At 35.1% G+C, this 17,185-nt stretch overlaps 1 protein-coding gene across 1 annotated transcript in view; it reads right to left on the reverse strand.

Annotated features, from left to right (window-relative positions):
* Positions 1-17,185, reverse strand: part of LOC150097598 (tRNA (guanosine(18)-2'-O)-methyltransferase TARBP1) — a 230,785-nt gene that overhangs the window by 118,783 nt on the left and 94,817 nt on the right. Inside the window, 1 exon segment of the mRNA XM_090406955.1 lies at positions 12,917-13,051. Within this exon segment, the coding sequence (XP_090263081.1) occupies positions 12,917-13,051 (135 nt within the window).

Raw genomic sequence — 17,185 nt, forward strand, 5'->3', positions numbered from 1 at the left:
GATCTACACGTATGTGTCTCAAAAGCTAAGTTTACATTCCAAGATATGCACGTGGGAATGAGCTAATCATTCAGAGAATGGATGAAGGTTCAGATATACCCCATAATATAGGGCAGTGGTGTTCAACCTTTTTTTTACTACGTGAGCTACTTTTCTATAAAAAGTTATTCGGTGATCTACTCTCTTATATAGATCACGTTTCAACAACCTGATATCTGATTACGCACAAATAAACAACTAAAAACTTTATTTGTGTATTTAAAAATTTATTATTTTAATATTTTAATTATTTTAACACATTTCTTTTATACATATACATATTCTATACTTTAATACATATCACTTTTAATATTTTAATACAACAACAACAACAACAACAAAAAAATATATATATATATATAAATATATACATTGAAATAAAATATTTATTTCTCTATTTTGGAAAACCAAGGTTAGAAAATAGCAACAGATTGATTACAAACTCACAAGTTACAGGAAATGCTGGTTGATTAAAAAAAAAAAAATTAATGTGAAATTTGGCATTGTTTGGACCTCACAATATTTTCATAGTCAAGTTGATATGAAGAAGTGGCCAATCGCAGACAATGATCATTTGTAATTTGGTTTCTTATTTGATTTTTTATGACGGTCGTATTTGAAAAAGCAGATTCCGACAAGCATGTCAATCCGAAACACGACAGAATTTTTCAAGCAATATCAGTTAATATTGGGAATTTTTCATGTGCATACTTCCAAATGACTTCATTGTTTATTGATTTTAAATGTAAACTATTCTGAATGTTTATTACCTCAAGTTCTACTTCATATTGGTTTATATCAAACAGCCCACTAATTTTATTTGAAATTTCTATGATGTTCACATTTTCTTGAAATGGATTATTGATAAAAGATACAATCATTTCATTAATATAATTAACGGCTATTTTGGCCTGTTTTTGTTTATTACAATCATTTCAGTTTTATAAAAATCTTTAAATCTTGAATTTATTTCTTCCTCAACTAATTCTATTTCACGAATAAATTCTTTTAAATTATAGCGAAGCATTTCTTGATTTTTTTCAAAAAATTTTAATAAATATGGGAGATGTCTAAATTCGCGGTCATTTATATTTTTCTTTAATAAAAGTAAGTATTGTTGGAAAGTTTTTATTGAACTTAACATGTCAATTAAATTTTTATCTCTACCTTGTAACTCTAAATTTAAATTGCTTATCATACAGAAATCTACTAAAAATGATAAGTGTAACAACCATCTTTTATCACTCAATTGTGGATAAATATCTCCTTTTTATCAAGAAAAATTTTTATATCGTTGATTAATACAAGAAATCTTTCTAAAAATTGACTTCTGCTGAGCCAGCGAACATTATTGTACAACAGAAGTTCCATATCATCATCTGCCTGCAATTTAAATAACCGCCGTTGCAGGGCTTTTCCTCAAACAGAATTTACAATTTTAAATGTAATATCCAAAGCATCTTTTTGTGTTTAATCTTTTACTACACAGTACTTGTTGGTGAATAATGCAGTGGTACGTTAAAAAATCTGGATATTTGTCATCATTTTTACATAATGAAATGAAGCCTGATTTATTACCTATCATTGCAGGAACACCATCAGTAGTAATAGACACAAATTTAAAAAGCAGAAATTTGTGTTGTTTCACAAATTCATCAAATGCCGAAAAAATGTCTTCTCCCCTAGTCCTTTCCAATAATGGTATAATTTTCAAAAGTTCTTCTTTACTTGAATAATCTTGAAATACCATGCGAATAAATACCATTAACTGAGCAATATCAGTGAAGTCATTTGATTCATCAAATTGTAATGAAAACGCAACACACTGGTGAATGTCTGACATTAACCTGGCCAAGAAACTTTTCTCCGGCAATTGGAACTCTTCCTTTCGGCAATTTGAAACCTTGTCGGCGGCCTAGAAGTAGTCTCTCTCTCTCTCTCTCTCTAGCGACGTCTCGAACCAAGAAGCTCCTTTCTGGAAGGGGGAAACTCCTCTCTCAAGCAATATGGATCCGGATAGTCTCTCTGACGGCGACTCTGGACCAGGCAGCCTCCTCTCTGACAGCAATTCTGGAACCAGGACCCCTTCCACTTGCTTCAGTCCCTTTTTATTAGGCCTCCTCTGAGACCTCACATGAAGTTTGGTAACCCCCAAAGAATCAGTATGAGTCTTTCATCTTAAGTTTCAAGCTCAGCACGCCTTTTGTTCTCCTCAGTTTTCTTTTGATTGTAAGTTGCTGGCCATTGAAAAGTTGTTTGAACTCTTTCTGACTGACTTCGGAGATGTTTCCCCTTAGAGCCTGCAAGCCTTTCTCATACATACAAGTTTCAATAACAATCTTTCTAATGCCGCCATGCACAGCTTCAGCAACAAAAACATTGCCTTTGTTTTTAACACTCTAACATATTCTTATTAAAGCAGTATATACAGTTAACTTCAAAAGAGTTATTTACAAAAACATCTAATACAAACTATACTGAGACAAACAAAGTTTATTTTTTCACAATATTCACATGGGACTTAACCTAAGTAAAAAATCGATGTAATGTGCTTTGGAATATTTAATATTTAAGCTACAATCGAGTTTTTACACTTTGCTTATAATCATATTCACTCAGCTCGCTGTTTGACCTCCACTGATCCAAATTAATTCATTTACCCGGACGTATAAGAAAATTACTGATTTAACGAAAATTAAATAAACAATAGCAATACACTTAAAGCAAATTAAAAATAATACAAAATAATGATAAATAAAATATTATGTTTTCAGTTTTAATTAAATTTGTAAGTAAGGAGGAATACACAAGAGATCGACCAAAAATCGCTCCGCGTTCGACGGGTTGAACACCCCCGATGTAGGGTATGGAAATAGTTTTTTGTGATTTTGTGTGTGTGTGTGGGGGGAAGTAATTCAATATTTTGTATATTTTTTTAAAGAGTTGTAGCATTGGTTAAAAAAAAGTATCACAAAGATAACTGGGTTCTGTAGCAAGGGATGTATTAGAATAAACAGAACAAATTCAACCCTGTTGGTTTAAATTGCCAGCTGATCAGGAAACCTCCTGAACGAGGTTTCCTGATCAGCTGGCAATTTAAATGCCAGCTAATCAGGAAATAATCCTACTGCAGCTTACTCTGTCAGGCTATGCTAGAAGGAATCAAGTACAGCAGCTTGCAATTGAAGCAATATTTGGAATGGAATGTGGGCATATCTTGTGCATTTAGTCATGTCAAGTCATTATAAATTTTGCCAATATTCCACCACCATGAAAGAACATTAAAAAATTATAGTGTCACCAAGGTTTAAAAATCATTCCAAAAAATATCAAAAGTCTTGATAAATTTTAATTTGTTATAATAGATTTGTGTATACTTTATGGTAGTAAATGATGAAATAATCTAGTATCTACATATATTTTATGCATTCATAACATACCTAACTTTTTTTAAATTTTTTTTCTATATTTCTAAGCTAAGAGGTTCATCTGCGAGTTTTTTCAAATTGTCACAAATCTCCAAAAAATTTTCCAATTTCCAATATATTTTTCATAAAAAACTGTATAAGTGAATCCACACTGTTCAAACCCACATTCTTCAAGGGACAATTGTATATATAAAAACCCACATCAATCAACAAATCTCAAATAGCATCTCTTCTATTGACTACAGTTCACTTCAGTTCTTCCACATTACATCATCACCATACTGCATTCCATAAGGACAGAACACATGTTTTTTGTCAGATCTGATATCCCACACCAAGTTTTATCTTCTTCTTCTTCTGCAGCTTTTCCCACTTAAGTAGGATCACTGTTTGTAGTGAGACTTCTACACAACCTCCTGTCTTGGGCTGTAGCCACATCCACGTTCTTCATCCTCAAGTCCTCCTCCATCATCTCCCTCCATCTCTTCTTTGGCCGTCCGCACTTCCTCCTCCCCTGCATGACCTTTCTTCCCACACACTCTTCCTCTCTCTTCATCACATGACTAAACCATCTCAACCTTGCCTCCTGTATCTTTGCTCCTAAGTTCGTAACTTTTACCGTTTCCCTTACAATAGTAATTTCTCAGACGATCCTTTCTGGTCACACCGCACATCCACCTAAGCACTCTCATCTGTGGCCCTGAGGAAAAATAACATCCTGCTGATGTTATTTTTCCTCAGGGCCACAGTTTCCATAGCATACATCATAGCTGGTCTCACTATTGTCCTGTAGATTTTGCCTTTTAGATTAATCAGCACCCTCTTATCGCATGGCACTCCAGCCATCTCTCTCTCTCTCTCTCCAGTTCCTCCATCCTGCTTGTATCCTGCATCCTACTTCCTTCTCAGCCTCACCATACTCTTTCATTGTTGAACCTAAGTATCTAAAGTCACTGACCTTCCTGATGACATTTCCTTCCAGATCTGTCTCCTGGCTGCCATCCATTTTGCAACACATATACTCTGTCTTACTTCTGCTCAGTCTCATACCTCTTTCTTCCAGTACTTTCCTCCAACTTTCAAGTTTAGCTGCCACTTCTTGTCTTGATTCTGCACACAGCACGATGTTATATGCATACAACATAGTCCAAGGCACATCTTCTCTCACCTCCTCCGTCACCACCTCCATCACAATATTAAACAGGAACGGGCTTAATGCTGACCCTTGATGCAAGCCAACTGTCACTGGAAAACTTTCTGTTTCTCCCAGGCAGGTCCGAACTCTTGTCTTCACATTTCTGTACATCTCCTGCACCAGCCTGACATATTTCGCCGGTATACCTTCTTCTCTCTCAAACACCTCCAGCGTGTTTGAGAGAGAAGAAGGTACCTTTCTCCAGATCAATAAATACCAGATGAAGCTCCTGTTGCTTCTCTCGAAACTTTTCCATCATCTGCCATAACCCAAAGATAGCATCTGTCATCGATCGACCAGGCATGAAGCCAAATTGCTCCTTTGCAATCTCCACCTCCTTTCTCGGTCTTCCATCAAGAACCCATTCTAGGATTTTCATTGTGTGTGTGTGGGGGACATCAACTTTATTCCTCTGTAATTCATTCTTACAGTCTTGTGCATCCCCTTTACTCTTGTAGATGGGGACAAGAGTACTTTCCCTCCATTCCTCGGGTATATTTTCCTGTTGACAAACTTTTATTAACAGGTTCCACAGCAGGTCAATTCCCTCTTCTCCCAGTGCCTTCCAAGCCTCCACTGGAATCCTGTCAGGCCCACCGATTTTCCCTTCTTCATCCTCTTTATACCAAGTATTATCTGATCTGGAATTCCTTTACATGAGAGCTTTAGCTCAAAATTGCCTTGCCTCATTAGCAGAAATTAGTCATTCAGTAGAAAGCAGGTATACGTTCAAATTTTCAAATTGCATGCAAATGGATCATGTGGTAGCACTCAGTACAATAAAAGGCAAAAGGCAGCACTAAGCAAATTGTGTTTGAAGGAAGCTCTTTTCATGAAGGAATAAAGTTGCAAACTTAGATGTCTCATAATGTCTTGAAGACATCATCTAGATGATTTGACGTGAGAAGTAGTATTGAAAAGCTTGAAGAAGGCCACAGGATAACTGATATTGCCAGAGTTTGGAATCTCACATAGCACTGCATCAAAGCTCTGGGCAGCATTTCAAACCAATGGAATGTGTTCCAGATGCTTGCTCTACCATAGAGTATGAAGACACTCTTTGGTTATAACAGCAAAATGTAATCGATTCACCACAGCAGACCAGCTTGCAAGACAGCTCCATGTAATCATTCATGTGGATATCTCGACAAATGCCCAAAAGCTCAGTCTGTGTCCCTCTATCCACAGTTCATTGTAGAGCACATTTTCAGTAGTGTTGTATCCATAAAAATTGGACAAAGACACCAGTGGATTAATGAACTCTTTAGAGATGAGTCATTTTAATCTTTCCTCTGATTCTAGACAACACTTGATCTGACATGAAAGTGGTACTGCTTACCACCATGAGAATGTTCTTGAAAGGGATATATATAGCGGTGTTGGAGTAATGGTGTGGGAAGGCATTATGCTTAATAGATGCACCAAGCTACAAGTGCTGGAAAAAGGGACTATGATTGGTGAATGATACTGAAACAAAGTTCTTCAATATCATATTCAATTGTTCTGTAGGTTAAGAATTCACTTTTATGGATGACAATCCACATCACATCGTACATGAGCACTGGAGACACTTCTGTAGACTGAGTATATTAATCGAATCGAGTCATGCTTCCCGGATCTCAACCCCATAGAACACATTTCAGATGCAATAGGGAGACACATTACTGCTTGAAGTTCCCCTCCAGAAAATAAACAAGCCCTTATCCTTGTTCTGAAGGAGGACCGGGCCGATTTGCCTCAAGAATTCTACCCGAATCGATTGGTGCTAAGCATGGTATGACATTGTGAGAGCTGCATCACAGTTTGGAGTGGGCATATTCCATACCGAAATGTCTCTCTGCATTAGTTTTCTGAAAGCACTATACAATTCCTTAACTACTTACTTAGGAAATTTGTAAGTTTTGCCAAAAACATATTGTAATTTAATTTGTACAAAATTTATAACACATTTTTTGCGTAATATAATTTATTAGTATGTTGGCAATAAATTTATGTCCACATTTGGCTGTAGTCATGAATTTTTTTTTATATACAGGGTAAAATATATTCACCTTTAGATTTTGGACACCAGTATATTAAGCAAATCTTAAAAAAGGAAAGAAACTGGGATAATTCAACATTTTTTTTCTCCCCTCCCTGTTTATTTACCATAATGTAGTCTTTTTTGTGGAAGAAACATACTAGATTTTGGCCAGCAGTGAAATTTATTATTAAAATTAAATTCACTTGTCTTTGTCTCCACAAAGAAAATAAAGAATAATATATGTTAAATCATTTTGTAAAATGTTATTATTAAGACACTTTGTAACTTTAGTTTATGTCATAAAGTATTGCTACACTTCAGCAATGTTCTGTAATGGTGACGGAGAGAATACATGGGTGTTGACAATTTTCAAGTGGAAGAAATGCACTAGGTTTTATTATGCAGTTTCACTCTATTAAAATAAAAGAATGATAATTTTTTAATATCTGCTGGCCAAAATCTAGTGCGTTTTTTCTTCCACTTGAAAATTGTCGAAATTATTTCACTTGTTTCATCCTACCCATATGAAGAGAGCACCATTGAGCTGTACTGACAGTTCGAAGCTAGCACATACATATGCAGACTGTTTGTTATGGAAATTGGAATGAGGAAAATAGAAGTTCTGTTTAGATAGAAGAAAAAGTTATAGGAACGTATTCAGAGTCCTCTAGATTTATCTGAAAGTATTTCAGATATTTTCAAATGGTGTACAACCACCAGAAGATAAAAATCTAGACCTCTAAAATTTTTTTTTTTCATTAAATGGTTAAACATTAGCTGAAGTTTGAAAAACAGCAAATTCCAGTACTAGTTTTGGTCTAGTGTTTATTTAACCCTGTGTTTGTCCCTTCAACAATTCTTTTGCAAGATAAAATTGTGTTTTCTTCTGAACTGAGTTCTTGAGAATACTGAAAACAAGAAGAAAACTATTACTGAGACAAAGGAAACCAAATTCAAAATGAATGATTGTTTCAAGAACTGCAAAACTAACAGTTTACTCTAAGTGTTTTCTTTTCATGGATAACTTTCTGAAGTAGGATAGTTTTTTTCTGATAATTGTTTACACTGAAGTCTATTGAAGCAGGGCAAACTTTTTTATTTAGAAAGAATACTGACTTTGAATTAGTGAAATTAGGTGAACTGATTGTACTAGAAAGAATCAAGAAGGAATTTACAAAGAAATTTTTCTTTGTTTTGTTTGTTAGAAAACTATTTTTTTTTAAATTCCTGAAATTAGATTTAGATGTGTATGTGTGTGAGAGAGAGAAAGTGTATCTCTTATGATTTTTTTAATATAAATAATTATATTGATACATTTTTCTATTTATTAAACAATGTTTCATTCGTATTACATTTCTCCTGTTTCATTTTATGAGATTAAGATAACTGAATGTGATATATGAGATTTTAAGTTTGGAGAAAGTAGAGTTGTTTTAAAGTAGATAAATATATCAGAAAGGAATTACAAATATTTAAATAATACTTGCAGTATGAGCCTAAACTGTTTTTATAGGTACAGGAAACACACACAATAATATATATCTTTTCATTATTCATCAAATTAAAACAAAATATTAATTGTGCCTGCAAGTGAATAAATAATTTTAATGGAACATGTGTACCAGACATATTTAAGAACTTTCTCTGATTACACATAAAGATATATACAAAAAATATATATCAAAAAAAAAAAGAAAAAATCAGCTAACGCCTTTTTATTCCCGTATACTGGAAGTAGGCGAGGCCATTTAGCCCTATCTAACTTTTGGAGACTGAGTGGGCAGTTCAATCTCCACTGGTACCCAATCAGAGATAGATGGCCCAAGGCTATCACTAATTAAGCGGTACGCAGTGAAGAGAGACGGCTTAAATGTGCTGCCATCTCGTGGTCCCTAACCCTAACACAATATATTTAATGTCTGAAATAATGTGGGTTCTACGGTCGATTTTCTTGAGTTTACAGGACGAAAAACCCGAGTTTCCGGGAGGAAAAACCTGCTTGCTCGTGCCAGAGATCGACTAACTCGGGAACTGGTCGAAAAAAGGCTTAGAAAAATTTCCTCTAGTCGCCGACTAGACTCGAAACCAAGTCTTCCTTCGTGTGGCCAAGTGTCGTGCCGTGGTGTGCAAACGCCACATCCACTGAGCTACACAGCCATTCAAAAAATATATATAGAATTTTATTCAAAAACTCCAATATCTGCATTTCATCCAATGTGCACATCATCATCATCAGAGAGAGAGAGAGACAGGCTGATAACTACATTCAAAACATTAATCACAACAATGAGTCAAAGCATGTGCATACTAACTTGTGTCTTGGTTGTAACTGAAGTACCATACATGATTACATTATTAGAGTTCCAAGGAACAATTGTAAAAGTTGCAGAGATAAAAAATAATTATTAAAAAAAGAAAAAAATTATGAACAATTAATAGTGATCACCTCTTAAAACTTAGAGATTGGTAACCAGTTTGAGTGGTTAAGGTTCAGATGATTTCATAGTGTTTCACATGCTTCAAGGAAAAGATGATCAAATTGAGCTTGCTGGAATGAAGAAGATTTGTCTGGTTCCAAAGAACTCTGTGCCTGGTGTCAATATCATGAGAAGCAAGGCCAGGCTTGTTGGATAACATAATGCAATATAGTCTTGATGTATATAGGTCATGTTGACTTTTCAGTTCATCAGAAGCCAATCTTTACTGGAAGATACATTCACTTGTCCTCACCATCATTCCTCACAGAAGAAGGGTATTATCAAGTTTTGTACATAGAGCTCATAAAATCTACTCTTCTGATTCGCTTTTGTTAGGTGAACTGAATACAATTGAAAGCAATCTGATGTGTAATGGATACAACAAAACTACCTGAGAAAAATGATTGCCAGTAAATCATCCTTCTATCAGACTACAATCTGATGCAAAAGAATTTCAATACCCTTCCTTAAAGGAAGGTATTACCATGGAAATATCTGCAGAATAGACACAGTACTAAAACACTGGAGCTGTGATAGAGGTTGAAGTGAGTCCGTAAGAGAGGGATCATGTAGAAGCCTAACTGCATGCCTCTGGATGGCCCACCACCACCCCTCCAAACAAGTGACCAGTGTTAAATCTTGAATGAAAGGTTTATTATATTGTAAAATATTTCATTCAGATTTAACAGATACAAAAAAATTCCCGGAGAAAATGCTTGTATATAGGTATAAGTGAAATTGTTGACAGAAGTATCGAAATAATCATTTAATTGTAAATTCTCCTATGTATTATATTGTTAAGTGTCCTTGTAAAACCAATAAGGATTGGAATTTAGTGAAAGTTATGTTAACAAGAGAAAGTTAGATCTAAGTATATAATGGGATAATCGGCTTAAAGAAATGACCCCAGGCAGTCACATATGCGAGGTCCAAGTTGCGCGCGTGGAGAACGCAACGAGGAGAGAACAGTACAGAGTGCAAGAATTTTAGGTGCCGGCCGGAAAAGAGTGATGTAAGAGGGATAACAGCTCAGCAAGGATATATAGAGCTTGGCGACGCCAACTCTGGGCTCTTTTTTTCATTCGGAATTCCTGTTCCAGTCGTTCCCGGAGAAGTTGTTTGAGAGCGGTCAAAAAGAATGATGTCTAGTGGCAGCCATGCGGCCAGATAGTGATCCAGTGTGGGCATAATCATCGGTACAGCAGAAAAGCCAGCGCAAACTGATCAACATGCAGAACCATGTGGACCAAACCCAGCAGAGCAGCTTTGCCCACATCGGAAAGGTGGGCGAAGCTGCTCTGCTGGGTTAGCCAACATCAGAAAGGTGATTCGTGATCGTAATCACTAGTTTGTCCTACCTGAAGACAACTGACCATAAGAGAGGGTAACAAGATGTGTGAATTTTTTGGGAGATCGAGAGAAAAGGCAAGAGAGATCCTGATGCTCAGTAATGTAGAAACTTTTCAATTCCTTTGTATGCAAGAAACAGTTAGTGTGAAAATTTGTGCGGATATGCTCAGTGATTGGACTTACAAAACTGAACCAGGACTTTAGTATCTAATCAACTGGTAGATTGTCTTAGCTCTGAATAAGAATTCATGTACAGTGTGGTATTGAATTGCTAAAGTTTGTTATAGCCTGATAGTTCTTGAATCTAGAATAAGATAAATGCTTGTACAAGAATGTTAGTTGAATAGGATCAAGTCAGAAATTTAACTGGTAGTAGATATTGTCTCATATTGTTTATGACTAGGAGTATTAAGGTTATGTCTGGTTAATCATTTTAAAATTTGGTAGGAGAGATTCAGTTTTATTAAGTGATCTTAATATTTGTACATCATATTAGAGTAATGAATAAACTTTTCTTTTTCTTATCTAACAAATTGCCTGATCTGTGAACTCAATGCACCACTCATAAAAATAGAACCAGTGTGAGTTAAATTGTGGGGATAGCTACGACTGCAGTAAGAGTAAAGATATACAAAGTTTTTTTTGTAATTGGGAAATTTAATTGCTTGATTATCGAATAGTGTGTCATTCTGAGTATTAACTCCCTGACAAGGAAGATTCTCCTGTCTAAGAATTTGGATGGCGCAGCTTTAACAAACAAATTTTTACATATTCTGACATGGAGTTAATTCCAGATTTGTATCAAAGAAATTTGGCTCTAGCCATGGGCAATTTCTTTGCCTACCAAGTTTTGCACACGTGAGCAATTTAAGTAGCGGTTTTTACTTCAATTTATGTTAAAGTAAAAAAAAAAAAAAAAAAAGGGAAATTTAACACCAGTATTCTAAACATGGACGGATTTGTATATATTGAAGAGTTGGTTGGTGTAAAATATGCTCTTGATGCTGAGAAGGCTATGATGTGATATGTTTATGCCTGGAAAGACTGAAGTAAAATGTTAGTCCAAAAGTGTTAGTACTAAATGTTAGTACTAAAAATGTTAGTACTAAAAAAATGTTAGTACTAAAAAAATGTTAGTACTAAAAGTGTGTACTAAAGTGAGCTAGAATCTCTTTTGTGTGAGAAAAGGCAAGACTGTGTTTTTGTGGCATTAAACATAACAAAGTTGTCCTCTCCCCATTTCTCATGCTATTGACATTAGGCGAAGAAAAGTTCCAGAGTTCTTTGGAACCAAACAAAGCTTTTTTATTCAAGCTAGTTCAAATTTGATCATCTTTTCCTTGAAGCATGTAAAATGCTACGAAACTGTCCAAATCTTTTGTGTGAGAAAAGGCAAGACTGTGTTTTTGTGGCATTAAACATAACAAAGTTGTCCTCTCCCCATTTCTCATGCTATTGACATTAGGCAAAGAAAAGTTCCAGAGTTCTTTGGAACCAGACAAAGCTTTTTTATTCAAGCTAGTTCAAATTTGATCATCTTTTCCTTGAAGCATGTAAAATGCTACGAAACTGTCCAAATCGAAACTGTCCAAATCTCAGACTGCACACCAATCTCTAAGTTTTGATAAGTGATCCTATTAATTGTTCATAATTTTTTGTCTCTTTCTTTACTTTTTTTAATAATTATTTTTAAATTATAATTTATTTATGCAACTTTTACAATTGTCCCTTTGAACTCTGATAGTGTAATCATACTTCAGCTGCAACCAAGACATGAGCAAATATGCACATGCTTCTTCCTTACGATGCCCACATAACACTTGATGAAATATACTGTGATATATAGAATTTTTGAATAAAATTCTATATATCTTTTTACATGTGTAAGCCATGAAGTTTTTAAATATACCTGCAAATTAGTCTACTTTGGACAGAGTGGGATATCTGTTAATATCCACCTTGAAGAATATAAAAACTACTTTCACAATCATCTGTATGGTAGGTCAGAACTGGCAGCCCAGTCCTAAGGAATTCCTTCACACAGGACTAAATGGAAAACCATGCTGAACAGAAGCTGCTATGAAGGTCTTTGAGACTATTTTTGAAAGCAGCATCAATCATGAAACATTTCTCTGACCTCAATAAATATGGCTGCATTAATCTGTCTAAGATCTGGAAGACAGTCATTCTTGGCTTGAATTCTCTGAATTGATTTCATTTTTTATCTATTCCATAAAGAATATACCTTGATAGAACATTAGTTATTTTCAGTTATAATTTGAATTGTTTCTGCAACAATCTGTGTCTAACTGAAATTAATTATTTTCTTCTTGCAATCAGATCTGATCAGAGATAAAACTGATTAATAATGTACACTACTATCCACTTACAATTGTAATCATACCTCTTCAGTTAAAATCCCATCACAGTAATCAATTAAAGAAGGAAGAATGTTGATAAAAGTTTGCATCATTAATTCCTCTTCAGAGAGTACATAGAAGACTTGAAGATATAATTTTAGAACTTCTAGTTCCTGAAACTAAGAAATATATTTAATTAAATTTACAATTTCAATTGGTGACTAATTTGTATTTAATTATTTATTATTATTATGTGACTCTTCTAAGGAGTAAAAGAACTCATTGCAGGAGGGTACTCTACACCACACAATCCACTGTCTATATTACTTAATCTGTTGTCTAGATGCTACATCATCATTCACCATCTACAAACCACATATTGGCAAATTTCTTGACTATTAATTGTGTGCATTCTCTTGCAAATTTACCAAAACGTGGGATTAAACACCTAAGTTTCCAGGAGAAAAAACCCTACCACTATATGGGATTGGCTAACTAACCTTCAACTGAAAAGCCCATGTAAAGATTCCTCTCATTAGGATGAGAATCAAACTCGTTTTCCAATCGAAGGGTGCCAAATCCTGTTTTTCCAAGTGCATCACAGAGGTATAGTATTATCCAATAATGCAAACTAATGAAAAAATTTAATGCTAAATACAGTCAACTTCAATATAGCAGGTGCAGAAGAATAACAGGAACAGTTTGTTTACAGTGGATAGTTTTTATATAAACTATTTTTTAGAACAGCAGTATTCTTAACAGATTTAGCTAGGACTTTTTAGTTTGTTATATCATGAACAAGTATATTATAATGGTGTTTGCTACAGTGAAAGTTAACTATACTAGGTTTCTTCAAAGAGTATTCAAAATAGATGTGACTGCACAAAGAATAACAGACTGAAGATTTTGAGTTTAGTATCCTTCAAAGGAAGCCCATTTACAACACACTTGGCATATCATTTCTTCCACTACTGGAAACATTTATTAAATCTGTTTTCAGAATGCCTAAAAGTAATTTTATGATGTCATTTTCCCATAATGACCTTAAAATCATCAAGCTGATCTATTAAAAATTTTTCTTGAACCTCAGGGTGATGAAAACAAGCCACATAACTACCCAAATGGCCATATGGATGAAATAAATAAAGTTTTGTATCCATGATACAATTGTGTTGCTGGAATTCTCATCATCATCATCAAATTACAGACATGTACCTTCAAGGGGTGTACATGAAAAATTTACATCATTACTAACTTCCTATTTACAATTTTCCTCCAAATCAGTCTGTTACTTGTCAAGACTCCAACATTATCAGATCTTATATTTCTATCTTCTAAGGCACTTTGTATAATATCAATCCACCTATATCTTGGTCTTCCTCTGGGTCGTTTACCTGCCAACCTGGCAGAGAACTATTGCTTTGCTAATCTTTCCTCGCCCAATCTGTTTAAGTGACCATACCACCTGAGATTAGCTCTGCTAATGCATTCCTGGATGCTGACAATGTCCAGTTCTTTCCTGATATCCTCGTTTTTAATATGATATTGCCATTAATGCCATCTGTTCACGCCTCTAATCTTTCTCAGGACTCTCATATCTGCGGTCTCTAAGTCTTTGGTCAAGTGTTTTACTTCTGACCCAGCTCTCAGATCCATTAGTTAAAAGTGGTTTGAACACTGTCTTGTATACAGCTAATTTAGTGTTCTGACTAATTTCTCTTTTATTTCATATGAATTTATTCAATTGACATCCTACCATACCAGCTTTGTTGATTCTGTTGTCTATTTCCATATTTAATTTACCAACTTCACTAAAAATTGTGCCTACGTAGCTGAAATGTTTTACTTGTTCCACAGGTTCTCCATTCATAACACAGTTGATCTTTTCAACAATTCTATATCTTATTTTCATTGTCTTTGTATTGCTGACCTTCATACCATATCTATTACAACAGTTATTCAATTTAGTCAGGGAATCTTGCAAACTTGCAGCAGATTTATTTAGAAGTATAATATCGTCCGCGCATAAAGCAAAGAGCTGATATTAACATCTCCAATTCTGATTTCATGTTTAATACCACTTTCCTTCATAATGTGATCCATATAGATAATGAATAATAGAGGGGATAATGTACATCCTTGTCTCACACCAGATTTAATATTAAACCATATTCCTGTACTTTCTTCAATTCTAACTGCTGACTTGCAACTCAAATAAAAACTAAGTATTGCTTGATATAATGCTCCATTGACACCATATAACTGTAGTGTATTGAATAGCTTCTCTCTTGGAACCTTGTCATATGCCTTTTCCAGATCGACAAAACTTAAATACAGATCTCTGTTATATTCCCATGCTTTCTTGACTATTTGTCGCAAAGTGAAGATCTGATCCTGACAGCCTCTATTTGGCTTGAATCCAGCTTGTTCTTCAGCAAGCTTTTCTTCCACAATTCTTCTCAAACGTTTCTCAAGTATACTTAGTAGGGAAATACCTCTGTAATTCTCACATTCAGTTTTATTTCCCATTTTATATATGGGCGCTATTAGAGCTCTACTCCAATCATCGAGAATTCGTCCCTCTGTCCAGGCTTTCTGAACTATGCAGTGCAGCCACTGCAAGACTTTTATACCACCATACTTCAGCATTTCTGGTCGAATATCATCTACTCATGCTGCCTTTCCACATTTCAAGCCTTTGAAGGCTTTTTCTACTTCAAGTATGGATATGTATTCCTGACTGTATGCCTGTTGAGTGTTTTTTACCACTGTGCTATCACTGCTTGTTTCATTTAGCAATTTTTCAAAGTAATTACTCCATACTTCAAGGATATCTTTTTCTCCTGTTTTCATGTCACCTTTATCATCTCTAACTCCTTTTATAGCACTCTTTCCTCCATTTCTAAGCTTCTTCAACAACCTCCAGAATATCTTACCACCTTCTTGATATTTATTTTCTATGTTCTTGCCAAAGTTCTCCCATGACTTCTGTTTAGCTAGTTTTACACAGTGTTTTGCTTTCTTACATTTGTCTCTGTATTCTCTAAGAGCAAAAGCTGACTTATTTGCCAGGAACTTTTGATATGCTTTCTTCTTTTCCTTCACTGCCTCTTTAACTTCCTGTGTCCACCATGGAGTTCTGATTTTTCTATCCTTGCAGACAACCTCACCATATGCTTCTCTGTCTGAATCAATCAGGGTTTTCTTCAAGGCTTGCCACTGAATCTTCAAGGTTTGGTTCCTGTTCTCAAACTCTTTCATTTTTTGTTCAATAATCTTTGCGTATTTTAGTCCACTTCACATCTGAGAGCTGCTCAACTTTTATTCGCTTTAAAATTTTCTTACATGTTATTCTTTTCAATATGAAATTCAATTTTATCCTGCTCAAGACTAAATAGTGATCGCTTCTTTCAATTTCAAATCCTCTGTACACTCTGGTGTCCTGCACCAGGGAGAAAACATCACTATCAACAATAATAAAGTCAATGAGACTTTTGTTATTCCTTGCCTCTTCTCTCCATGTGAATTTGTGCACATTTTTATGTTGGAACATGGTGTTAGTAATAACCAGTCCATGTCCTGAGCAGAAATCCAACAGGTATTTGCCATTATTATTAGCTTTGCTCTTTTCTCCAAATTTTCCCAAAATATTTTTGTATGTCTGACAATCATTTCCTACTCTGCTATTTAGATCCCCAACAAGGACCAACTTTTCCTTTTTCATTGTGTCAGTTGCTTTTTCTAAAGCATCAAAAACTTCCTCCACTTCTACCTTAGTAGAACCTTCTGTGGGACCACAGGCACAATTCCCCATTCAAGAATATTAGACTCGTATTTTGTGTTGAATACTATGGCTACTCCTTCTTTTCCTTGATTGTCATTTCCTGAATATAACATTTTGTATTTATTGCTCAGAAAGATCTCACCAGTTTTGGTCTTTTTTTTTTGTTTCAGTCACCCCTATTATGTCGATCTTGTACTTGTCTAATTCTTCAGCTAGCTCCATTCCTTTACCATTCAGGCTTCTTATGTTGATAGTACTGATCTTTAACTCTGGTGATGTTGTGGGTGTGCTTTCAGATTTGTTTCAGTAGCTGACTTTTCGCTGTTTGCCCTGGTTCCCTGGCGAAAACAACTTGGGCCTTGTTTAACCGGGCGATGCCCCAGCCGGCATGAAATTTTGTCATGTTGTACCATCATTTTGTATTTTGGTTTAAGCCCAATAAGAATACAATTTGGTCGGCTAAATCCCAAATTGCCAGCCCATACTCGTTCATTCAGTATCCAGGTAGATATCCATCAGGGTGCACCAC

Source organism: Typopeltis vanoorti, chromosome 17 (assembly GCF_054136105.1).
Source record: "Typopeltis vanoorti isolate ZY-2024b chromosome 17, IOZ_Tvanoo_1.0, whole genome shotgun sequence".
Classification (NCBI taxonomy): domain Eukaryota; kingdom Metazoa; phylum Arthropoda; class Arachnida; order Uropygi; family Thelyphonidae; genus Typopeltis; species Typopeltis vanoorti.